The sequence below is a fragment of the Ranitomeya imitator genome, chromosome 1 (genome assembly GCF_032444005.1).
Source record: "Ranitomeya imitator isolate aRanImi1 chromosome 1, aRanImi1.pri, whole genome shotgun sequence".
NCBI lineage: Eukaryota > Metazoa > Chordata > Amphibia > Anura > Dendrobatidae > Ranitomeya > Ranitomeya imitator.
The window spans coordinates 1090496555-1090523710 of NC_091282.1; the positions used below are offsets into that span (position 1 = coordinate 1090496555).

Genomic DNA, 27156 nt, shown 5'->3' on the forward strand with positions numbered 1-27156 from the left:
GTACACTTGCAGTATTGCAAGTTACCAGGCAAAAGAAAAATCATACATTAAGTACATAGTACACGACTCCCACCTTTTCAATTTTGTGTTGGAGTGGAGCAAATGAAAAATGTTACGTCATTTGCACTTTACGCGTGTCATACACATGTTCTCTAACAGATTAATTTAGGCTTAATGCAGTTCTGTCACCAGATTTCACACTATGTTGTGTTACACAATGAGGTGCATTGTGTTAACAGTTCTTAAACAAAAAAAATTCTGTCAAATATTGCTGCCAGGTGGGGGTGGGTGGTGCTTGCTATTTTAAAGGGTAGTCTCATGTTATTAAATTGTTTTGGTTAGACAACATGAAATAATGTTTGTAATTGACTTTCTGTTGTGCTGTAAGTTTGTAATTGACGTTCTGTTGTGCTGTGAAAGCTTTTATCTTATATAGTGCACAGCTTGTTTCCATGGAGTGTGCAGTAATTACATTTCAGGAGAGATGTTAATACTGAACATCAGTCCGTTTTCTCCAGTCTATTGGTTTCTACGCAGCAGTTACCTATTTTCTTCTCTCTTCCTCCCTTTCAGCTATTGCCAAGGATCTCATTTCTGCATAATCACACTCCCCGGCAGCAAGCATTGGCAGCTTCTAGAGAACTTCTTCTAATCACAGTTCACACTTTCCTGAGCCTTGTACTTGCTCAAATAAACAGTTATCTTTATATATAAATGAAGTGATAAGAATGTAGACCCAGAACAAAGTCATAGACCATAAAGTGCTGGAGCAGGACAGAGCTCCAGACCAAAACTCACTCAGGAGCACTCACCCTCCAAGCAACCAGGAACTGAGGAGACTGCAGAGCTATGAGCTGCTCAAAAGACAACTTGAGAATGTTCAGCAACAGAGGAATTCATGTTTCTCCAGTCACCTTCCACGACAGCAGTAACGGAGGTTTTCTCCCCACCCTAATAGGGGACAGGAAACAAAGGGGTTTAATACCCCTCCCCTTCCTGCAACCACCAGTGTTTTTCCTGCCCCCTATGGGTGCTGCCATGGCCGGCTATCGGGAGCGCTGTTATCTGCATGTAGCGGGCAGTCGAGGTTGGGGGCTCCGCTCTCCTCCTCCTGTGACTGCTCCCATCTCTGCGTTCGCCGCGTGACTTGGGACCCTCTATCCCGCCTTTCCTGCGCCTCCTCGTGGGGTAAAGCAAGGCGGTGAAGTGCACCGGGGTCCTCCTGTAGCTCCCCGGCTTTCTCCTCCCTCCTCGCTGCTGCCGGAGGCCCAGCGCGCACACCGGAAATGATGCTCCTGAACTTCTGGTTTCATCCCTATGTGCTGGAGTGCACGCCGGTCTGCGTCCTGATCCTGCGGAAGCCATGACGGGCGTGGCTTGCATCACCCACTACGGATCCTAGGGAGGAGGAGGAGGAGGAGGAGCAGCACTAAACTCACTGGCGACCTCGATACTATATATTCCTGGTCAGGGGAAAGCCATATGGACGGTGACAAACCTCTGCACTCTGCTTCTGCAGAGCCCAGCATTCACCCTCCTACTGTAAGTAGTGGATGAAGTCCCTTGCTGTCCAGATAGTTATAAAGTGAGTTAGTTCACCTTTCTCTCTCGTTTTAGGGAGACAAGGTCCCTGCCCCTAAAAAAGATAAGATGCCCAGCCGCAAGTGTGGTGCATGTGCGTCCAAGCTTCCCTCCACTTCTAAGAAAAATCTCTGCCAACCATGCACGGATGAAGTGCTTCGTAATGAACAGCCCTCTTTTCTGGACAGCATCAGAACCCTCATCAGACAGGAGGTCCAGTCCTCTATGGCGGTCCTTTCCCAGGCCCTGACACCACAGCCCCCTCCTCCTAAGAAAAGGAAGATCGCTCCTGTGGATTCTGACTCTGGCGAGATCCGTACCTCGGGTTCGGAGGACATTTGAGAGAATGAGGGTTTTACTTCCACCCCCAGATCAGATAATAAAGAATATATCTTTTTTCTTCCGAAACTATGGAAGAGCTAATTTTCATGGTGAGGGGCACCATGGGGGTGGTGGAGGAGGTAGCGAGCCACTCCATTCAGGATGATATCTTTGGGGGGGTTAAAACCCAGGGCCCCGAGGGGGTTCCCTATACATGAAAACATTGAAAATCTTGTCCTTCATGAATGGGACCTACCTGAGAAAGGTTTGAGTGTCCCGTCAGTATTAAAGAATTGTTTCCCTCTTCATGGGAACTGTTCTTTATGGGAAATACCTAAAGTAGATGTACAAGTGCCCAGGGTAGCCAAAAAGACGGCTCTTCCGTTTGAGGATTCCTCTCAGCTCAAAGATCCTATGGATCGGAATACCGAGAGCTTGTTAAGGAACTCCTGGCACACATCCACTAATCTACTAAAACAAATGTGGCCTCAACAGGTGTTGCCAGATCCCTATTTCTCTGGCTACGTACTTTAGAGAATCACCTTGCTCAGGGGACATCAAGGGAAGAGATACTAAACTCTCTACCACTTCTTCAGAAGGCAACGGGGTTCCTTGCAGATGCTTCTGCTGAGTCTGTACGGGTGGCTGCTAGGTCTGCAGTTCTCTCCAATTCAGCTAGGAGAGCTCTATGGCTTAAGTCCTGGGGAGGTGACATTACCTCCAAGTCCAAACTGTATTGTATTGACTTTCAGGGACATTATATGTTTGGACCAGCCCTTGATGAAATCTTAGACAAGGCTACAGATAAAATGAAAGCTCTTCCGGAGCAGACGAAGGTTCTGGATATCCTGAGATCCCTGGGGTGGATTCCGAACCTGGAGAAGTCAGATCTCCATACATCTTCGAGGAAAACATTCTTAGGAGTTCTTCTGGACTCAGGGGAAAGAATGTCCTTCTTACCCAGGGACTGTCAACTCGATCTTGTCCAGAGGATTTCCAGATTCAGGAATCAGAGGACCCCAACCTTAAGAGACTCTATGTCAATCTTGGGCTCGTTGACGTCATGCATCCAAGCAGTCTCCTGGGCCCAGGCCCACACAAGAGTCCTTCAGTCCCACATCCTGACGCATTTGAAAGGATGCCAGAATGCATTAACCAGGAGGATTCCTCTCCCCAGTCACATAAAATCCTCTCTTTCATGGTGGCTGAACTCTCAAAACCTTCAAAAGGGAGTCAGCTGGGATCAACTTCCTCTGAATGTGCTCACAAAGGATGCAAGCCAGAGAGGCTGGGGTGCCGTAGTAGAAGGTTCCCACAATTCCAGGGGTTGTGGCCCCCAAACATCAGGTCCAGCTCCTCAAATCTGAGGGAACTAAAAGCGGTGGAGGAGGTACTAAAAGCCGCATCTATCCTCATCCAAGGTCACCAGGTACGTGTAATGTCCTACAACACGATTACAGTAGCCTACCTCCGACACCAGGGAGGCATGAAATACACCAGCCTGAAATTAACCGCTGCAAGGATTTTTTTCCTGGGCAGAAAAACACCTCCTATCCATCACAGCAGTGCACATAAAGGGATCAGACAATGCCCAAGCGGACTTCCTCAGCAGGAGAGACTTCCATCCTGGGGAGTGGTCTCTAAACCAAGAGGTATTCCTATCCCTGGTCCGGAGGTGGGGAAGTCCCAACGTGGATCTTGTTTGCCAACAGTCAGAACACAAAGTCGAGCACTTTCTTCTCCCTCAACCCCTCAAGTGAAGCGCAAGGACTGGATGCCTTCTCCCATCCTTGGAAGTTTGCTCTGGGATACGCCTTCCCGCCAATTCCTATGTTACCAAAAACACTACAAAAGATCTGGGCAGACCGAGTCACAACGATTCTGGTGGCACCGATGTGGCCAGGAAGAAGCTGTTACGGCGCACTGACAGACAGATAGTCGACCTTCGTTAGCAGGGACCCCTGCTACACCCAGACTGTGGCACCATCTCCTGAGCATCAGCAAAGATCTATTTATCAATGTGAGTACTTTGGTGTATATTGCTTTGCTATTATGAGTACTATTGGGTAGCGAGAACCGGGTATGCCACTATGGTTTGATGATTCCTATTGGTGATTTGAGGTATTGCTCTTTGTCTCCCACCTAGAATTATGCTAGTTTTAGCAATATGTTGTTGTTATTACCATCTCTTTGTAATGCTGTTTGCTCAGTAGTGGTGCCACATACATTTTGTTTGGCTCATATACCGAGTACTTTGTTGGCTACCAGATTTTAAATTTTGTATGTTTCAATGATTAAGTACAACTTTTATTCTAATAAAGATTTGTTCTATATACGCATCTTTCATATATGTTTTCCCTGCTACACCCAGACTTACACAGGTTGAAACTGGCGGCCTAGTTACGGAGGCCGAGATTCTGAGAGCCAGAGGTCTCTCAGATGACGTAATTCAGACCCTACAAAAAAGTAGGAAACCAATAACCAACGCCATCTATGTCAAGGTTTGGAAAAAAAAATTCATCCTGGTGTTTCCCAAACAAACCCAATCCGTTCCATCCCAATATTGCACAAATCTTAGAATTTCTCCAGAAGGGTCTGGATCTAGGACTCTCACAAAGTACCCTAAAGGTTCAGGTGTCGGCACTTAGTTCCTTATTTTAATCAGGATTTAGCAAGCCACCGTTGGGTTAGACGTTTCATGATGTCTGCAACTAGGATTTGCCCTAGGCTCCATGTCCAGACCCCTCCTTGGGATTTGAACCTTGTCCTGAATAGTCTAACCGGGGACCCCTTTGAACCCTTAACCATCAGCTTAAAAATCCTGACCCTTAAGACCGTCTTCCTAGTAGCAATCACGACCGCTAGGCGTATAGGAGAGCTGCAGGCCTTGTCAGTACAGGAGCCATACATAACCATCACCATGGATAGCATAATCCTTAAGCTAGACCCCTCCTTTATGCATAAGGTGGTCTCGGATTTCCACAGAAGTCAGGATATCGTTTTACCCTCATTCTGTCCAAATCCCTCTAATCCAAAGGAAGAAGCCTTTCACACCCTGGATGTCCGCAGGGTGGTCTTTTTCTACCTCCAACAGACGGAAAGTTGGCGGATAGACCAAAACCTATTTGTGCAGTAGACAGGACGGAATAAAGGCAAAAAAGCAGCTAAAAGTACGATCACTAACTGGATCAAACACGCCATTTGTCTAGCATATTCATCCCAGAAGCTTGCACCCCCGGCATCGCTGAAAGCCCACTCCACCCATTCAGTTTCGACTTCCTGGGCAGAGAGGGGGAACGCATCGTATGAGCAGATATGCAGAGCCTCCACCTGGTTGTCAGTCCATACATTCACCAGGCACTACAGACTAAATTTCAATAGGGACCTATCGTTTAGCAGACGCATTCTGAAGGCAGTTGTCCCTCCCTAAGAAATTAGCTGTTGGCATTACTCCGATACTACTGTTGTGGAAGGTGACTGGAGAAAATAGAATTAGTCTTACCGGTAATTCAGTTTCTAGAAACCTTCAACAACAGCACTAATTTCCATCCCTATCTAATATTCTTATTGGATGATTCCTGCACTTAAGTGGTAACTATACATGCTACTGTGTCCAGAAAAAACACTGGTGGTTGCAGGAAGGGGAGGGGTATTTAACCTCTGTTTCCTGTCCCCTATTAAGGTGGGGAGACAACCTCCGATACTGCTGTCGTGGATGGTTCCTAGAAACCGAATTACCGGTAAGACTAATTCTATTATTCATTAATTGCAGTGTGCTGTAAATTTTGTTAGTACTGTATACCATTTGTACAGAGAAGTGTGAGATTTCAGAAGGGAGATACAACAAATGAAGATGGTCAGTCAGGCTAGAAGGGTGGACAGTCAATACTCCTTGCCTCATGAACTCTTTCACTGTCTTGCTGGTTTCAAATTTCCATTACGTATTTTTCTAGACATTTTGGCATGAATTTACAAATGACAAGAAGCCTGGAGCCTAGGCGGACCGAAAAAGTCCCTTTAGCTCATACAAGTAGACCAACACTATTAAAGACCTGTGATAGGTGGACATTTTGGACATATGTCAAATGTGGTGGAGAAATATTCACTTACCCAGGGATTTTGTGAGAAGCGCCATTTGTGGAGGTCCCGGTTGCAATATTTCCATGTGTATCAACTGCAATCATTCCTAGTGAATGTAGGAGATACATAAAGATTTTTTTTTTTTTTTTTAATACACACTCCACACTTTGCTGTACACGATAATTGCACAAAACACTCACCAATAGTATCATGGTTGTGCACATTCACTTCTTTCTGTGGGGAGGAGGTTTTTCCTTCTGGTATACCTCTTACGGGTTTATATGGGCCGCAGGATTTTGCAGGATCTGGAATCACATTCTGCAAGCCGTATATTACAAAGTGTAATTTTGTGTCAAAGACACTTACATGATGACTAAACCCAGTTTACACTCTTATAAACATCTTGTGGGATTCAGGATTATTTGATTTAAGACATAATTGGGAGTAGGAATAATATCTAGCTTAAATTAAAAGAAGTCATTTTTGAGTCATGCTCAACACCTCCGTGTCCCATACAGAACCTTCTTTACTTCCCCCTCCGTGCACGGTACTCCCTTGTCACTCATGAGGCCACGTTGCCTATTCTTCAGTGAGAAGAAACTTCTAAAGCTTGGAATCAAAGAGGTACAGAGCGACAGTCAGCAATTCAGTAGATCATGTTTGTCAGCCTTTTTCCATCCCCAATCTTTTTTCCCCAAAAAAGTCCCAAATTCATAATAAAAAAAATGCAAAATAAACAACACTCCTTTACCTGCATTGCAACAGTACCCCATCTCTTTTTTGGCTAGATGCTAAAACAGAGATGTTAAGTATACTGGGACCTCAAGTATTCTGGGCTCTATTTTTTTTTTTTTTTAAACCTCTGTGACAGGGGCAAATTTTTAAAATCTAACCAATGTCACTTTATGTGGTAATAACTCTGCAACGCTTCAACAATTCCCAGTGATTTTGAGAATGTTTTTACGTGACACCTTATACTTTGTGGTAATAGTAAATCTAGGCAGATATGTTTTGTGTTTATTTATAAAAAATATTAAACATTTGACAAAACTGTTAAAAACTAGCAATTTTCAAACTTTGAATGATTATCCATTTAATCCAGATAGCTATACCATAGAAACACATACCTGGTAATGTGTTTTTTCATGAGACTTGACGGCACCACGAAAGAGGGGATCTGCCCATCAAGGACAGGAAACCTTCAAGATAAAAGGGGCGGCTCCTCTCTCCACATCAGTTTTACAGAGTACGAGAGGAACTCCGCCGGTTAGAGTGTACACAAATAATACATCCTATACAGTTCTATTCACTGACACCCGAGGGAGTGTATAATACAAATAATGCACCCAACTAATGATGTGATCAAAAGGGTGGGAATATAAGGTTGCTGTCATGTCTCATGAAAAACACATTACCAGGTATGTAATACCCGTGTTTTTCCATCATACATGACGGCACCACGAGAGAGTTACAGAGATTTGTATTCTCTTTTAGGGAGGGATCACTGCTTGTAACACTCTTCTCCCAAATGTGAGATCAGAGGTAGCAGATAGGTCAAGCCTATAATGTTTAAAAAATGTAGACGGAGAGGACCAAGTGGCCGCCTTACAGAGCATCTGCTCTCTCCGCCCAAGATGTCGCCATGGCCCTCGTGGAGTGGGCTTTCAGACCCTGTGGAACAACCCTGCCTGCACTACTATATGCTAGAATAATGGTCTCTCTCACTCATCTAGCAATAGTTTGTTTTGAGGCTTTAAGGCCCTTCCTTGACCCCTGGAACGAAACAAATAAAGCCCTGTTTCCTCCAGGATTTTGTCATCTTTAAATACTGTAGGATACATCTCCTGACATCTAGACAATGGAGTCTCTCCTCTTTGTTACTAGGATTGGAACAGAAAGAGGGTAGGGTTATATCCTGAGCCCTATGGAATCTCGATACCACTTTGGGGAGATATGCCGGATCTAATTTTAATACAACCCTATCGTCCATTATTTGTGTGTAAGGGGAATCAGCGGACAACGCGTGTAAATCCCCAACCCTACGGGCCGATGTAAGTGCCACTAACAAAGCTGTCTTTAATGTTAGTACTTTATCTGATGTTGTATTTAACAGCTCAAAGGGGCTTTTTGTCAAAGCTGTCAACACTAAATTTAGATCCCATGGTGGAGGAGTATGGGATGGAACAGAGTCAGCTCTACTACAGGCTTGGATAAACCTCATCACCCATCTATTGCTTGCCAGGTCACAGTTGAATAAGGCTGCTAAAGCTGAAATGTGTATTTTGAGGGTACTAACAGCTAATCCCAGATCTAAGCCCTCTTGTAGGAACTCCAGTATTGCCACTATCGGGACCTCCCCTTCCCGTATAGGCCCTGAGCTGGACAGGAATTTCTTCCATATTCTCCCATACATCTTGGTCGTTACTGGTTTTCTGCTACTGAGCAAGGTGGATATTAAACCAGTTGAGAACCCTTCTTTCTCTATCAAAGACCGTTCAAATGCCAGGCTGTCAAATGTAGCCCGGAATTCTGCGGGTGGTTGAAGGGACCCTGATTTAGAAGGTCCTGGTCTTCTGGGAGTACCCACGGGTCCGTCACTGACATCACTCTCAGCCAGTAAAACCATGGTCTTTTCGGCCAGAAGGGAGCTATTACAATCACTCTGGCCTTGTCCTCCCTGATCTTCTTCAGAACTGCTGGAATTAGACATATCGGTGGGAAGGCATACAAGAGTCCTGACGTCCATTCTATGCTGAAGGCTTCTACTGCCAACGTCCTGTCTGCTGGGTTCAGGGAGCAGAACTTTTTTGTTGGCTTTTGAGGCAAAGAGGTCTACACTGGGTCTTCCCCACATGTGCACTATCCGTTGAAAAAGGGACTTTTTTAGGGACCATTCCCCTTGCCTTAAGTGGTTTCTGCTTAGAAAGTCTGCCTTTATGTTGTCCACACCTCAAATATGCAGGGCCGATAATGAAAGGAAATGCCTTTCGGCTAGCGTCATGAGTCAGTTGGTTATCTGCATCAGTGACCGAGAACGGGTGCCCCCCTGGTGGTTCACGTATGCGACCGCTGTTTCGGTTGTCTGATAGGGCATCATGTGCGAGTCCTGTCAAGTGTGGAAGTAACCTCCTTAGCGCTTTTTCGATTGCTAGGAGTTCCCACTCGTTTGAGGATAGATTTTTCCCCCCTTGAGCCCAGGGGTCTTGGCCCCATAGTGTGTGAGTGAGCTCCCCACTCCCATGGACTGGCGTCAGTTGTGATTACTTTGGAGGCTGTGTATGTCCAGGGGACTCCTCTCGGAGATGACTATCTGTAACCACCATATGAGTGATTGGAGTACAGAGAGCGGGAGAATGAGCTTCTGCTCTAGCTGCCCCTGAAGTTCCAGGTCGTTCTGCAGCACACACCATTGCAGTTCTCTTGCATGGAACTGGGCCCATTTTACTGCCGGTATGCAGGAGGTTAGGGGCCCCAACACCAACATGGCTCTTCTCAAAGTCATCTCTGGTTTTTTTTAATGTTGTCATAATCATTTGTTTGATTTTTTCCTCTTTTTCCTCTGGGAGGCGACACTCCTGCGCCACAGAGTCTACCGTTTTTTGAGGTTCAGTTGCCATCCTAGTGTCTGTAGAGTGTCCATCACTATTCTGACTTGTTCCTGACAGTGATAAAAGTTTTTCCCCACTATCAGGAAGTCGTCTAAGTAGGGTATTATCAGAGTATCTTTTTCTCTGAGATGTGCTGTGACCTCTGCAATCAGTTTTGTAAATACCCGTGGGGCTGTTGCTATCCCAAAGGGCAGAGCCCTGTACTGAAAGTGACGCAACTGGAACCCCATCTGAACTGCCACTCTGAGAAACTGACGATCTTGTTGTCTGATTGGGACGTGGTCATAAGCGTCCTTTAGGTCTAGGACCGCCATGTAACACCGAGGATATAGGAGTTTCACTGCTGATTTTATTGTTTCCATTTTGAACAATGGAATTATTAGAAATTTGTTGAGGCCCTTTAGATTTATTATTGTCCTCCAAGAATTGTCCGTTTTTTTATGAGAAAAAGGGGGGAGTAAAACCCTTTCATCTTTTCCTCTATTGAAACTTCTTCCAAGACGTATTTGTCTGGGAGTGATATTATTTCTCCTTCCAGACGGTCTTGTTTCTCTTGGGAGGACTGTATCGGGGTCTGCATGTATCTTCTTGGAGGCCAGAGGTGGAATTTTAATTTTAGGCCTGATCCTATGATCTGTCGGATCTATATGCTGGAAGAGATCCTCTCCCAGGCTGGAAGAAAGTGAGAAAGCCTCCCTCCCACCTGAGAAGGACCGTCACTGGGAGGGTTTCTTGGTGTCCCTGGGGGACTTGCCAAAATAGAAGCCTCTTCCTCCCCTGGATCGCTTGTCCAAGTTGCTCCTGTCTCGGTCTCTAACCTGCTGCCTTCAGAATTTCCGGCCTCTCTGAAAGGAGCACCGAAAGGGCTGAAATGGCTGCTTTGGAAAATTTTTCTTTTCGTCACCGACTTTTTCCAACACCTCGTCTAATGCCGGTCCAAACAGGAAGTTCCCCTCACATGGCAAAGAGAAAAGTTTCATCTTTGCCTGTGTATCTCCTGGCCAGCACTTAAGCCATACCAGCACGGTGTCCTGTGTTGGCTAAAGCTGCTGACTTTGCTGCCAGTCTAGCCGAGTCTGCTGATGCTTCAGCTAGAAACACTGCCGCTGCTCTCATGGTTGGTATCGCCTCTAGGATAGCCTCTCTGGGAACTCTTTGTTCTATCTGTTCCTCCAGGTTGTCTATCCAGATATTTAGGGATCTGGCTACACAAGTGGCCGCGATATCTGGCCTTAGTGCTCCTGCCGAGGCTTCCCATGCTGTTTTCAGGGAACTGTCCACCTTTCTATCCAGAGGTTCTTTTAGAGAACCTAGATCCTCGAATGGCAGGGAGGATTTTCTGGCAACTTTTGAAACTGCCACATCAATTTTTGGCGCTCTATCCCAAGATGAGGACGCATCTTCCTCAAAAGGATATCTCCTTTTAAGGGAGTTGATTATGTGGGACTTCTTTTCTGGTTTCTGCCATTCCCTTTTAAGAAGTTCTTGTAGCTTTTCATTAATAGGGAATGATCTCCGTTTTTTCTTTTACAGACCACTGAACATTAGTTCTTGGGCTGTTCTTTTTTGCCTTCTCTTCTACCAGCCCCATGGTAGAGCGAACAGCTTTTATAGGCTTATCCGTAGCCTCTGCTGGAAATGTATCCTCCTCTGAGCTACTATCTGAGCAGCGAGCTGTATCCGAGTCCTCCTCTGACTCCGAGGAATCCCTTTGGGATGCTACTGAGGGGCTGGATCTGTCCCTAGATCTGGCATCTGTGTCGGCTGTCTGTAACGCTTTTACAGACGTAGAGACCTCTGACTGGATCAGAGATCTTAGGCTCTCCGTAAAGGTGGGCGTTTCCTCCGCCAATGTCTTGTTGATACACTCCTAACACAGTCTTTTACCCCAAGATGTCTTTAAAGGCTTTTTACATAAGGGACATTCCTTATTTTTAGCTTTTGCTTTATATTTTTTGGGGACCTCCTACATTTCACCCCCCAAATGTATGTAAGAAAAAAGGGGATAGATGGAGATAAGAGAAAAGAACAGACATTAGCGTGCTGGACTTTCTCGAAGTTCACTCACCACTCGGGACGCTTTCAAAGTACGGGTACCAGATCCGGAGGTTGGCTGGTTTTCTCCGTGTATCCCAATGAGACCAGGGACCCCTCCTTGGTATGGCGATCCGTCCGTACGCTGTCCGAGCGGCTTCTGCTGCTGCCATGGCGGATCTGGCTCTTCTCACGAGCGAGACCGCCTCTCCTGCACCTCTTGCTGTGGCATTAAATGTTCGGGTGAAAAGCTCTCCATCTTACACACTACCACGTAACAAGAGTAGTCACCTTCAACCTGGCCTGGTTTAGTGACACAGGGCAGCACTTCTGGTTCGTTTAAATAGATGCACTTCCCCCCTTTTTTTTTTTTTTTTAAATGGATCACCTGGTTGATCCTGCCATTACTGGTCGCCTCAGTAGTCAGGTGCATGTGTGCACCTGTCATGATTGATTACCTGACTGATCGTGCCTGCACCACTTCCGGTGCTCATAGATGCAATCAATCACCTGGTTGATCCTGTCTCTGCAGCCACCCAGCCATTAGCACGCCACCAGTAGTTACGTCCGATGCGCGCTACTTAATCAACCATTTCACCTGGTTGATCCTGCTCCCAGCGCCAGCATCTGCACATCCTCCTTGTTTCTATGCGTGCACCCGGTCACTACTTCCAGTGCGCGCTGGAATTCTTGGTCCCCCGGCCCCTTAGCACCGCATTCATGGTTCCACGTGCCGGCGTGTCCCGGATGTTGTGCGCACGCGCGCGCACACACTTCTCCTTTTCGGCTGCGCCATACACATGCTGAGACCAGCGCTGGATCACAAGATGGAAGCTGCACTTACCACAGCGCTTGTTCCCTGCACCGCTCTCCTGCTGCGATCATGGTGCTACAGGTACATCCACGAAGGGAACCCAGGGAGGAAGGAGGGGACCATCTGCAGTGCTCAACAGGGATGACATAATACCTCCGAGGAGCCTTACCTAGCCTGGGCACTGATCTGCCTCACAGGCTGCAAGGCCACCATAGTCAACAGGGAAGGAGCACCATTGTGACCTCGAGGACAATTGGCAGGTGGATTTTTTGTGGCAACAGGGATGGTCTCCGAGGCTCCATCTTCACCCGGCATTGCCTCACGGGTTGTGGCCATGCTTCGCTCAAGAGGAGCATGAAATACATGGCCCCCGAGGCAACTACCGGTACCTGGTGACGGGTGCAGCAGACCAGCGCCAGCCCTAGTCCACCCGACCCAGGCCCAGGCATCCTCTTCTGTCTTCATCAGAAGTCTTCATCTTGAGGGTTCCCCGTCAAGGACAGGAAACCAACTGATGTGGAGAGAGGAACCGCCCCTTTTATCTTGAAGGTTTCCTGTCCTTGATGGGCGGATCTCCTCTCTCGTGGTGCAGTCATGTATGATGGAAAAAAACAAAACAACATTTCCCTCATGTCTGCTTTAAGTTAACACCATTTTTAATAAAATAAAGTTATCATTTTAGGAGGTTTAAAAATGTAGCAGCGATTTTTCAAGGAAATTTACAAATTTATTTATTTTTATTTTTGTTTAGGGACCTATCCAGGTTTGAAGTGACTTTGGGGGTCCTATGTACAGTACAGACCAAAAGTTTGGACACAGCTTCTCATTTAAAGATTTTTCTGTATTTTCATGACTATGAAAATTGTACATTCACACTGAAGGCATCAGAACTATGAATTAACACGTGTGGAATTATATACTTAACAAAAAAGTGTGAAACAACTGAAATTGTGTCTTATATTCTAGGTTCTTCAAAGTAGCCACCTTTTGCTTTGATGAGTGCTTTGCACACTCTTGGCATTCTCTTGATGAGCTTCAAGAGGTAGTCACCGGGAATGGTTTGCACTTCACAGGTGTGCCCTGTCAGGTTTAATAAGTGGGATTTCTTGCCTTATAAATGGGGTTGGGACCATCAATTGTGTTGAGCAGAAGTCTGGTGGATGCAGAGCTGAAAGTCCTACTGAATTGACTGGTAGAATTGGTATTATGGCAAGAAAAAAGCAGCTAAGTAAAGAAAAACGAGTGGCCATCATTACTTTAATGAAGGTCAGTCAGTCCGAAAAATTGGGCACACTTTGAAAGTGTCCCTAAGTGCAGTGGCAAAAATCATCAAGCGCTACAAAGAAACTGGCTCACATGAGGACCGCCCCAGGAGAAGACCAAGAGTCACCTCTGCTTCTGAGGATAAGTTTATCCGAGTCACCAGCCTCAGAAATCACAGGTTAACAGCAGCTCAGATTAGAGACCAGGTCAATGCCACACACAGTTCTAGCAGCAGACACATCGCTACAACAACTGTTAAGAGGAGACTTTTGTGCAGCAGGCCTTCATGGTAAAATAGCTGCTAGGAAACCAGTGCCAAGGACAGGCAACAAGCAGTAGAGACTTGCTTGGGCTAAAGAACACAAGGAATGGACATTAGACCAGTGGAAATCTGTGCTTTAGTCTGATGTCCAAATTTGAGATCTTTGGTTCCAACCACTGTGTCTTTGTGTGACGCAGAAAAGGTGAACAGATGGACTCTACATGCCTGGTTCCCACCGTGAAGCATGTAGGAGGAGGTGTGATGGTGTGGGGGTGCTTTGCTTGTGACAATGTTGGGGATTTATTCATAATTGAAGGCATAATTAACCAGCATGGCTACCACAGCATCTTGCAGTGGCATGCTATTCCATACGGTTTGCGTTTAGTTGGACCATCATTTATTTTTCAACAGGACAATGACCCCAAACACACCTCCAGGCTGTGCAAGGGCTATTTGACCAAGAAGGAGAGTGATGGGTTGCTACGCCAGATGACCTGGCCTCCACAGTCACCAGACCTGAACCCAATCGAGATGGTTTAGGGTGAGCTGGACCGCAGAGTGAAGGCAAAAGGGCCAGCAAGTGCTAAGCATCTCTGGGAACTCCTTCAAGATTGTTGGAAGACCATTCCCGGTGACTACCTCTTGAAGCTCATCAAGAGAATGCCAAGAGTGGGCAAAGCAATCAAAGCAAAAGATGTCTACTTTGAAGAACCTAGAATATAAGACATAATTTCAGTTGTTTCACACTTTTTTTGTTAAGTATATAATTCCACATGTGGTAATTCATAGTTTTGATGCCTTCAGTTTGAATGTACAATTTTCATAGTCATGAAAATACAGAAAAATCTTTAAATGAGTAGGTGTGTCCAAACTTTTGGTCTGTACTGTATTTGAAAACCCAAAAAAGTGATATGGTAAAAACAGCACCACCTGACATATTGAAAATTGCTGTCAAGTAGCTTATTAGCCCTTGAGGTGATTATCAGGAATGAATGCAAAAGTGTATTTTTACCACCTAAATGTCGCTGACTTCTGAACAGGCCACTATAGCCAGCAGACACTAAGGCTTTTAATTGGTTGTGAACTGCCATGACAAACATCGGGACCACGTGGTCATGATCTCAGGGTGCCGATCGGGATAAAGAGGAAGCCCCAACACTCAACCAATTATATAATATAGTCCCTATTGACAGCAGCATCTAAGGGGTTAATCAGATATGGATGATGCCAACGCTGATCGTGGCTGATACAGCAGGTTGTCAGCTATAGTGGACAGCCGACAGCTACAGGATTGTCACCTGCATGGAGATGCTATTCTCTTATATCTCAGGTCAGTAAAAAGACGTATTGGCGGTCATTAAGGGGTTAAAAATTAAGGTGGTGGTAAATTAATCTACACATACATCTTGTGGTATAAAATTAAACTTATTTTGGTAACTCCGGAGGCAATTATGTTCTTTACCTGTCAGTTTTTTCTAGGCCAACAAACATGTCCCGTGTCACATGCTCTACACGCATGGATTACTTACATAGTTCCCATTATACTTTAAGAAGCCTCCTATCTCCATACTCCTCGCTACTGCTCAGTATATTTTATCCAAAAGCTTCTAAAAACTTTTTTTGACACTTGATTAAATGCAATTTCCTTGCATTCGTATTATCTGAGGCTGATCCCACATTTCACTCCGCATGACATGCTGTAATCTAACAAGTGAGGTTTGTTTCATCTCAGCTCTCACGCAGTTTTGTTGCCCATTGAGCTCAACCCCTGGAAGTTGATTCCGAAGCTTTATAATAGCAATTTATTCAGATGTGGTACAGATTCATTTATAGTCTAAAATGCTGCAACAATGTCTGAATAAAGAAGAATTGTAGAAAATAGAAGCGTTTTATATTAAAATGACATTTCTTCCAATCCTCCGTACAGGGCACTTTTGTAGAGCACTTCCTTTTGGCATTTTGTGTCTTCCAGGAGGTTCTTTCCTATTGATTATTCTATAAACAAAAATGTGTAATAGGTGTATGCCAGAGGGTTTAATACTGTATTAAAGTTGTTTGCATAAAGCCCTGTGTATTATAATATATAAATCATGTAACGCGCCATGGAATAAATGGCGCTATAATAATAAATCTAGATATTGTGTGCGCACTACGGCATCTGATTCCACAAGCACCATAAGAGCTTCACTAGCTCGCACGCTGTCCTTCCTTGGACCACTACATACTGGAAACACTCCGCAATACCTACAGTTTTCGTAGTTTTAACCCCTTCATGCACAGTGAGGATGTATGCAGCTGAGCTTGCATACTTGGCAGGTACGGGTACCAGCTGTGTTACACAGCCAGCATCTGCCTATAACAGCAGCGATCAGAGCTAGCCTTGATCGCTGCTGTCATTCGCCGACAGCTTCATTTAACTAGCACAATCGCCAGTGCTCTTGTACACCATTATTTAAACCATACACTGAAAACGCACTCAAAAGAAGTGTGTGTATTGGTATTGCCCTAATCATACTAACAGGTATTTTTTTTACTGCAGAGTGAATGCCAGAAAAACAATAGGGCAATTGCAGTTTTTTCACAATTGGAAGTTTTTTTTCTTGTTTTTCAGTGCAGCAGGTTTGTCAAAATATGCCCAGCAAAAAATAATCACTCATACGGCTATGCTGAAAGAAAAAAATAAAGCTATGACTGTTGGAAGCAGGGGGAGGCAAGACAAAAAATCACAAAAATGAAAAAGAAAAAAATAACCATAGCAAGTTCCGAAGGGGTTAATGTTATGGCTGACTGGTGCATATTATAATGTATAAATGTAAATGCTGTTGCGTACACAAATATATCCCCCATATATAGATCACCGATGTTACTTACCCTCCGGAAGTTGGGCTGACACTGCTGATCGAGCCATTTGGAATAAATGGATAAGGATCTGTTGGTGGTTAAGTCTTCGCACACAAATCCCATACTCTGAGCAAACAAGGATGCTAGAAGTGATATATTGCAGTTACAGTCGGCCTTTAATGGATATTGTGCTGCTTCATAAACTGAATGGTCGCATTACACTTTGCAAAGTAAAATTCAAATGCATTTTAGAAACACAAGACGGCACTTTACGGAGCCACAAAAATGTGGCGTCCAATATCACGGCAAACATCTGTCAATTTCCTAATGTGTCGGGATGGAGAGGAACTTACAAGGACAGTCAACTTCTATTCACTGCATGATAAAAAAAAAAAATTAAGAAGAAAAAGTGTCCTAGGATGAATTTAATGCAAAAAAAAAAAAAATAAATAACAGAACCATTACACTTCATTCTTCACGTGGGAATAAACCAGACATTTCACATAAAAAAAAAAAGAAGTACAAGGGCTAAATCACACTATTAGGCCGGCGTCACACTCCGCGTATAAAAATACGGTCCGTAATTTACGGCCGTAATACGCAGAAAAGTCCCCAAAATAGTGGTCCGTATCTCCTCCGTAGGCAGGGTGTGTCAGCGTATTTTGCGCATGGCATCCTCCGTATGTAATCCGTATGGCATCCGTACTGCGAGATTTTCTCGCAGGCTTGCAAAACAGACATACGGACATGCAATGGATCCATGTTCTCAAAAAATCATAAAAACATACATACATACATACATACATACATACATATATATACATACATATACATACATATATATACATACATATACATACATACATATACATACATATACATACATATACATACATACACATACACATACATACATACACATACATACACATACATACACATACACATACATACACATACATACACATACATACACATACATACATACACATACATACACATACATACACATACATACATATATATATATATATATATTTTTTTTAATATTAACTTCAGCACGATATAGCAGAAAGCCGGTAATTCAATTGACGGCTTTTGCTATCTCCTTCCTAAACCCGACATGATATGAGACATGGTTTACATACAGTAAACAATGTCATATCCCCATTTTTTTGCATATTCCATACTACTAATGTTAGTAGTGTGTATGTGCAAAATTTGGGCACTCTAGCTATTAAATTTAAGGGTTAAATGGCGGAAAAAATTGGCGTGGGCTCCCGCGCAATTTTCTCCGCCAGAGTAGTAAAGCCAGTGACTGAGGGCAGATCTTAATAGCCTGGAGAGGTTCCACGGTTATTGCCCCCCCCCCGGCTAAAAACACCTGCCCCCAGCCACCCCAGAAAAGGCACATCTGGAAGATGCACCTATTCTGGCACTTGGCCACTCTCTTCCCATTCCCGTGTAGCGATGGGATATGGGGTAATGAAGGGTTAATGTCACCTTGCTATTGTAAGGTGACATTAAGCCAGATTAATAATGGAGAAGCGTCAATTCTGACACCTATCCATTATTAATCCAATAGTCTGAAATGGTTAATAAAAACACACACACATTATTAAAAATTATTTTAATGAAATGAACACACAGTTTGTTTGAATATTTTATTGTTCTCTCAATCCTCCTGAAGACCCTTGCTCTGTAACAAAGGAAACATAATAAACCAACAATATGCATACCTTCCGATGATCTGTAACGTCCCACGATGTAAATCCATCTGAAGGGGTTAAAATATTTTACAGGCAGGAGCTCTGCTATAATGCAGCTGTGCTCGTGCCTGTAAAACCCCAGCGAATGAATGGAAAGTAGGTCAATGACCTGTAGTTACCTTCATTCGCGGTGATGCGCCCTCTGCTGGATGTCCTTCGAGCGTGGGAAAAAAAAAAAAAAAAAAAATCAGACAAGTTCCCAGGCTCGAGTTCATATGAAGACAACAGCAGAGGGCGCATCACCGCGAATTAAGGTAACTACAGGTCATTGACCTACTTTCCATTCATTCGCTGGGGTTTTACAGGCACGAGCACAGCTGCATTATAGCAGAGCTCCTGCCTGTAAAATATTTTAACCCCTTCAGATGGATTTACATCGTGGGACGTTACAGATCATCGGAAGGTATGCATATTGTTGGTTTATTATGTTTCCTTTGTTACAGAGCGAGGGTCTTCAGGTGGATTGAGAGAACAATAAAATATTCAAACAAACTGTGTTCATTTCATTAAAATAATTTTTAATGTGTGTGTTTTTATTAACCATTTCATGCTATTGGATTAATAATGGATAGGTGTCAGAATTGACGCTTCTCCATTATTAATCTGGCTTAATGTCACCTTACAATAGCAAGGTGACATTAACCCTTCATTACCCCAAATCCCACCGCTACACGGGAATGGGAAGAGTGGCCAAGTGCCAGAATAGGCGCATCTTCCAGATGTGCCTTTTCTGGGGTGGCTGGGGGCAGATGTTTTTAGCCGGGGGGGGGGGGGGGGCAAAAACCGTGGACCCTCTCCAGGCGATTAATATGGCTGATAGGAGCAGGGGCATAGAGAGGCATTGTACCGTATGCAATCCGTATTTTCAGCACCTCTCTTACGTCCGTAAAACACGGTAGTGTGACGCCGGCCTTATAGGGAGTTACTTACATTGCCATTATAAAACATGTGCTTTTTTGTTTGTTTTTTTTGCACATGGCATTTTGTAGCATTGTGTTTTAACAGATCCATGTTAGTACAATTTGTAGCCTACTGAAGTCAATGGGTACATTTAAAAAATACACCTTTTTTTGTGTATATTTGTTTTTTCTTATGAAGCTTTTTGCAGCAACATAAACACAGCAAAACAATGGTTAATCCTCCAAGAAAAGGAACAAATATAAATGAAATATGAACAACACAGAAGACCTTGAAAAAAAGCGAAACAAAGATCAGTACTGTCATCCACAGGTGTGAAGCCGCTAATTAAAGGGCTATTTCCATGTAAGACACCTATTTAAAGCGGAGATGGGAGTACTATATGGAGCGTCCAGAGGTGGTCAGGATTACCAAGACAACAGAAGGCTGTGCTACTCTGTTTCTGTAACTCCCACTCATTTCTATGTCTGAAACTTTTCTGGCTCCTACATACAGTTTTTTTTCAGCCATGAACACAGAGTCTGCAGCAAATCTGCATCAAAATACGCACGCAACACAAGCAAATTCTGGTGCGGTTTTTATCGTTATAGAACGATAAATCCAAGGTTGTGACTTGACTTCAAATCACCTGGACCTGCGTGTGGTCCAACATTCAGGAATATGGCCAGATACGACACTTCAGCAAAAAAAAAAATAATTATTGGCCACAGTTAAAGGGCCACTGTCACCCCCCTCCAGCCGTTATAAACTAAAAGAGCCACCTTGTGCAGCAGTAATGCTGCATTCGTAAACAAGGTGGCTCTTTTAGTTTTTTGTTCATGTATTCCCAAAATAAAGCGCTTTGAAACTTATCCAAAATACCTCTCTTTGTCACTCCCCAGCTTGAACCGAAACTCTGCCGTCACTCACATCTTCAGGGGCTTTCGGCGCCGCCCCCTCCACGCTTTTTTCGCTTCAAAACTGGTGCCTGCGCTGTGTACAACTGTGTGGGGCAGGCGCAGTAAGCTCTGGCCATCTCACGTCCCAGCCAGGCTTGCAGACTGCGCCTGTATGGGCAGTGCGGCCACCCACCTTGGGAATCCCAGCCCCGCAGTGCGTTATGCATTATGCACAGTGCGGGGCTGGGATTCATAGGCAGGGCGGCCGCACAGGCGCAGTCTGCAAGCCTGGCTGGGACGTGAGATGGCCAGAGCTTACTGCGCCTGCCCCACACAGTTGTACACAGCGCAGGCGCCGGTTTTGAAGCGAAAAAAGCGAGGAGGGGGCGGCGCCGAAAGCCCCTGAAGATGTGAGTGACCACAGAGTACCGGTTCAAGCTGGGGGCTGAGGACCCGCCTCCATGGACAAAGAGAGGTATTTTGGATAAGTTTCAAAGCGCTTTATTTTGGGAATACATGAACAAAAATCTAAAAGAGCTACCTTGTTAGAATGCAGCATTACTGCTGCACAAGGTGGCTCTTTTAGTTTACAACGGCTGGAGGGGGTGACAGTGGCCCTTTAAGTATGCTGGCTAAGATGATAAGTACATGGAGGGAATAAAACACCAGGGCTTAAGAAGACAAAATTAAAAATAAATAAATTAATAAGGCAGGTAACTAAATACTGGATTTTTTTTTGTTTGTTTTTTTACATTATAAAACCGGTTTTTACGTACCGGTAATAGGATTTTACAGAGTCCACGACAGCACCCACAACGAGAGAGGGGATCCGCCCACCTTCCGGACAGGAACCTACAGGTTAAAAAGGGGCGGTCCTCCTCGCCCTCCAGTTTGTGTTCCAGAGTACAAGGGATACCGCCAATGAATCAGTACATGACAATATTATCTTAAACACTACTAAATACCACCACCTCTATAGAGTGATCTCTAAGGCACACCTTCCAACAGAGTGCAAGAATAAGTAACTAAATACGGGGGGGAATGTATGGGTGCTGTCGTGGACTCTGTAAAATCCTATTACCGGTATGTAAAAACGGTTTTCCTATCGCCACGACAGCACCCACAACGAGAGACTTTCAAAGACTATTTAACTGGGAGGGACCACAGCACTAAGTACTTAACGGCCAAACTGTAAGCTGGAATTAGCAGACAGATCAAGGCGATAGTGCTTATAAAAGGTGGAAGGTGATGACCAAGTTGCCGCTTTACATATCATTTCAATGGGGACATCTGCCTTCTCCGCCCAGGATGATGCCATAGCCCGAGTAGAGTGCGCTTTGATGCCTTCTGGTGGTGCTACTCCCCTGGCAGAGTAAGCAAGACATATCGCTTCTCTAATCCATCTAGCGATAGAGTTCTTCGTGACACCAGAACCCTTTTTCCGATTCTGGAAAGAAACAAACAGAGCCCTACTCTGTCTCCAGCTTTGTGTCCTATTCAAGTATTCTAATATCGCCCTCTTTACATCTAGGGTATGATATTTTTTCTCCTCTTCTGAACCTGGATCTTCATAGAAAGATGGTAAATAAATCTGACTTCTATGAAATTTAGTTGCTACTTTTGGCAAGTATGTAGGATCAGGTTTTAAGACAATCTTATCCTGGAGAATTATTAGATAGGGAGGATCTACTGACAACGCATGTATATCACTGACCCTCCTGGCAGACGTTAATGCTAAAAGTAGAGCTGTTTTTAAGGTTAAATTATTTATCGAAATAGAATCTAATGGCTCGAAAGGAGGTTCAGTCAACGCCTCAAGCACCAAATTTAGATCCCAAGGGGGTATTCTTACAATATGGATTGGGTTAGAACCCTGACATGCCTTAATAAACCTAGCAACCCATCTATTACCAGCTATATCACTGTTATACAGAGCCCCCAAGGCTGAAACATGAACTCTTAGAGTGTTGACTGCTAAACCCAATTCCCAGCCTTTCTGAAGGAATTCTAAAATAGCTGAAATCGGAGCCTTATCTCCTAATGGTTGCTGATAAAACATAAGGAACTTTTTCCAAATTTTTGTATAGATTTTTGTAGTGACCTCCTTTCTGCTTTTCAATAAGGTGGCTATTAAAGCATTAGAGAACCCCCTCTCCCTCAGAAGCTCCCTCTCAAGTTCCAAGCCGTTAAGTGAAGAGTCTCCAAATTTGGATGACGAAAAGGACCTTGAGAAAGGAGTTCCGGAACCACTGGCAACACCCAGGGATCGGTCACAGACATTGTCCTGAGGAGAGAGAACCAAGGCCTCCTGGGCCAGAAGGGGGCGATTAAGATCACTCTGGCTCTTTCCTCCCTGATTTTTCTGAGAACTATCGGAATCAGACACATTGGGGGAAAGGCATATGCCAGCTGGAAGTCCCAACGGACACGAAGGGAATCCACTATGAATGGTTGGTCTGCTATGTGTAAAGATGCGAACCTCCTGACCTTCCTGTTCTTCCTCGTAGCAAATAGATCTATTATCGGCAACCCCCACAGATGGACTATCTGATCGAATATCTGTTGGTTTAGGGACCACTCTCCCTGACGAAGGGAATGGCGACTGAGATAGTCCGCCTCTATATTGAGTTCCCCTTTTATATGAACTGCCGACAGGGATTGTAAGTGATTCTCGGCCAGAGACAATATCTGTGCTGTAGTGGTCATTAGGGATCGTGACCTTGTCCCCCCCTGATGATTGATGTAGGCCACCACAGTCATATTGTCTGTTTGTATCTGTACATGCATATTCCTCAGGGATGGTAGTAAGGAAAGAAGAGCCTGATTGACTGCAGTAAGCTCTCTTAGATTTGAGGAATTCTGGGACTCTTGAAATCGACCATCGCCCTTGGGTTAGAATGTCTCCCATATGGGCTCCCCAACCGAACGGACTGGCATCTGTTGTAACTACGTTGTCCGGAGTGATGGTCCAGAGAACTCCCTTTGATAAATGTGCTAGATTGAGCCACCATCTCAGATCGTGAAGAGTGGCGGGTGATAAATTGAACTTTCTGCTTAGAGAACCGTGAAGATCTTTCTCTGCTTGAAGAACTTCGTACTGAAGCATTCGAGTATGAGCCTGAGCCCATCTCACCGCCGATATACATGCAGTCAATGATCCCAGTAGAGACATTGCGTCTCTTAAACTTAAGTTTGGAACTTTCCTTACGGCCGTGATCCTTTGAATGATCTTCTGCTTCTTCTCTTCTGGTAGGAAGGATGACTGATCTTCTGAGTCTAGAAGAACTCCTAGGAACATTTGACGTCTTGTAGGTTCCAGTTTTGACTTTTCCCAGTTGATTATCCATCAGAGTTCCTGTAGGGATGATATTATGGCATTTACCCTAGCCGTACACTGAGCAATTGAATTCCCAACTATTAAAAAATCGTCTAGATAGGGAAAGGGAAACCCTTGTAGTGCCCTGATATGGGCCATTACTTCAGAAACAACCTTTGTAAAAACTCTAGGTGCCATAGACAGGCCAAAGGGCATTGCCAGAAATTGGAAATGTTTAATCTGATGGTTTACCCATACTGCCATCCTGAGGAATTGCTGGTGATTTCTGTGAACTGGAAGATGGTAGTACGCATCTTTTAGATCCAAGACCGACATGTAGCACCTAGGAAACAAAAGCTTAGTTGTTGATTTAATGGATTCCATCTTAAAAGCGTGGTACTGAAGATATTTATTCAATTTACGTAAATTTATGATAGTCCTAAAGGACCCATCAGGTTTAGAGATTAAGAATAGCGGAGAATAAAAGCCCGTCTTCTCCTGATGTTTTGGAACTTCTTCAATAACTCGCTTTGTAAGCAATTGTTGAATCTCTAATTCTAAGGCCTGTTGTTGGGCCAGAGTGTCCAGCGATGTTATTACAAAATGATTTGGGGGAGTTTTCAAAAATTCTAATTTTAACCCTGACTCGACTACCCCCATTATCCAGGCACTAGAAGTTATCTTTTTCCATTCCTCTGAGAAGAACCTTAGTCTTCCCCCCACTGGTAGATCTGTTCTATCTGTAGTTACGTCTACGTCTTGAGAAAGATGAAGGGTTCTTATAGTATCCACCTTTCTTCTTTTGATCCGATGTTTCCCAGTCACGATTATATCCCTGCTGGTCTGACTGGAATTTTCTGAAGGGCATGCGTCTCCGGAAGGCATTCCGAAAAGTGGGATTAAACGTTTTAGGAAATCCCTTCTTTCTGTCTTCTGCCTTTGCAAGGATGTCATCCAGCACCGGGCCGAATAGGTACTCACCCCTACACGGAATGGAGCACAATTTGGCTTTAGTCTGAGCATCCCCCTTCCAGGTCTTTAGCCATAGTGCCCGTCGGGCTGCATTTGAAAGACCCGCCGATCTTGCAGCCAATTTCAGGGAATCAATCGAGGCATCCGCTAGATAAGCCGCTCCTTCTCTGACCTGAGACAGGGAATTTAACAATTTATCCCTGGGTACTTTAGCTTTAAGCTGTTCTTCCAGCTGAGTTACCCAGACCATAATTGATCTAGCCGTACAGGTGCCTGCGATTGCGGGCTTAAAGGCTCCAGATGATGCCTCCCACAACTTCTTAAGGAGCATGTCAGCCTTCCTGTCTGAAGGATCCTTAAGGAGTCCTACATCCTCTAATGGTAGCGAGGCTGTTTTCGAGGTAGAGGCTACTGCCGCATCTACTTTTGGGATCTTCATCCACTGGGATAAGGTGTCATCATCAAAGGGGTACCTTCTTTTTGCGGCCGAAGGTAAGAACCCTTTATCCAGCTTGTCCCACTCCCGTTTGACCAGATCTTTAATGGAATCTACCACCGGGAAAGCTTTGCGACTTCTCTGGCTCAGCCCTGCGAACATGATCTCCTGGGTTGTTTTCGGTTCTTTACTCTCCGCAACCCCCATAGTTGCACGGACTGCCTTAATTAAAGTCTCCATATTGTCAGCGGAAAAGCAAGGCCTTCCCTCCTCATCTGAGGAGGATGGTGAAGAACTTTCCGAGCACTCGCCCTCTTGTAACGAAGGGCTAGAATCGGATACCATCTCCATACTGCTCTTTTCATGCCGTCTAGATTTAAGGGACGATTTAATTTCTTCCCTCAAATCCGATACACGGAGGGGGGCCTCTTCCTCTAACATACGGCATATACACGTTTGACATAATTTCTTTAAATAGGTGTCAGGTAGTGGCTCCGTGCATAACGCACACTGCTTATGCTTAGATTTAGAGACCTTCTTCCCCTACAACAAAGCATAGTACAGAAGACAGTTGTATCAGACAATGGCTCAGATATAACACTCACCACTGCTGATAAAATTAGAGTACCAGTTTCTGAGGGGGTGAGGTGCGACGTAACGTCGGGTTGCCAGAGTCCTGCTGCCCGCGTACCACATCACCACTACGAGATCCTGCTGCTCTCCTAGCTGTCGGTGTTCGGCGTCTCCTGTGGAAGACATGTTGCCACACACCACTCACCAAGCGCTGCCTTCTTTTCAAAGGTCCCGCGCTCCTCCTCACGGCCTCCTCCGGAAGTCGTTAGTTTCACTTCCGGGTCATAAGCGCCGACCTGCTCCTGCAGCATCGCGCGCGCGTGGACGACCCAGGGCGGCATGCCTTCCCCCGGGAACGCCACCGATCCTTGCCAGACGAGGGGGGAAGCTGGACACAGGACTTCCCCCGACGCTGCTTCCGGGCCCCCGACTCTGCCGTTCTCACCTGGACACCGCACAGAGGCTTGGCGGACCCGGGTAAGACGAACAAAACCTGTAGGCTCCCGCCGTCCGGACAGGAACCCAAACTGGAGGGCGAGGGGGACCGCCCCTTTTTAACCTGTAGGTTCCTGTCCGGAAGGTGGGCGGATCCCCTCTCTCGTTGTGGGTGCTGTCGTGGCGGATAGGAAAACAACACATTGTATGCAACACAATCCGGTTGAACCAAGTTTGTAACTCATCTTGGTAATTACACTATTAAATACGGCACTTTGTTCATACAGGATTATTTTTTAATTCAAATAGTACTGAAAAGTCTTCACTACATCAGAAAATGAGAGGTAATAATTCAGAATAATATACCTGATTCACCAACCAGAAAAGTATGCTTTGTGTGCTCCATGACAGCCCGGGCCACACCGATGGCATTTTTAATTCTTCTCAGATTGGCTACCGCACCCACCTCCATTGTGTTTCTGAAATACAGATAAATGTAATTACGGTAAGTAGATTAAAAGTGTATCCAGAAATTTTGGTCTGATTCAATAATTTTTAGGACAACAATTATTTTAACGATTTTTTTTTAAATTTGCCCTTTCTGGAAATAGTCCCGATCATGTGTCATAAGGCTATTCTACATAACACTTAAGTGGCATCGAAGACAATGATGCTGGGTTCACAAGGCCATGTGTGTCGCAGTCTGAGTATGGACTGCAAAAATAAGGACTGGTGGCAGGTCTCCTTGCCCAAACTAAACAGCCCTCATATATGCCTATGAAGCTTTTGAATTTAGGTCTGGAGACCTGTGGCCAGTCTGGGAATTACAGACCGTAGAACATGGATGTGTAAATTCAGCTTTATACGTGAGAGTAGAAGTAATGTGATAGAGCTTATAAGTAAGAGCTCTGTATGGCAAAAAAGAGACAAATGGTTGTACTTGTTGAAAGATCTGTAGGCTTGAATATTGGTGGGTATAAATCAAAGCTTTACATAGGGTTAAATGCATGTTCATACAGTTAGGACAGTGGCACAAGTATTGGCATTTGAGCTGT

At 44.7% G+C, this 27156-nt stretch overlaps 1 protein-coding gene across 1 annotated transcript in view; it reads right to left on the reverse strand.

The window, feature by feature from the left end:
• Window positions 1–27156, reverse strand: part of AGA (aspartylglucosaminidase) — a 54035-nt gene that overhangs the window by 18446 nt on the left and 8433 nt on the right. The window contains exons 3-6 of the mRNA XM_069744267.1: window positions 26468–26580; window positions 16835–16947; window positions 6183–6300; window positions 6013–6088 (exon numbers count right to left, since the gene is read on the reverse strand). Coding sequence (XP_069600368.1) covers window positions 6013–6088; window positions 6183–6300; window positions 16835–16947; window positions 26468–26580 — 420 coding nt within the window. The remainder of the gene's footprint in view (window positions 1–6012; window positions 6089–6182; window positions 6301–16834; window positions 16948–26467; window positions 26581–27156) is intronic.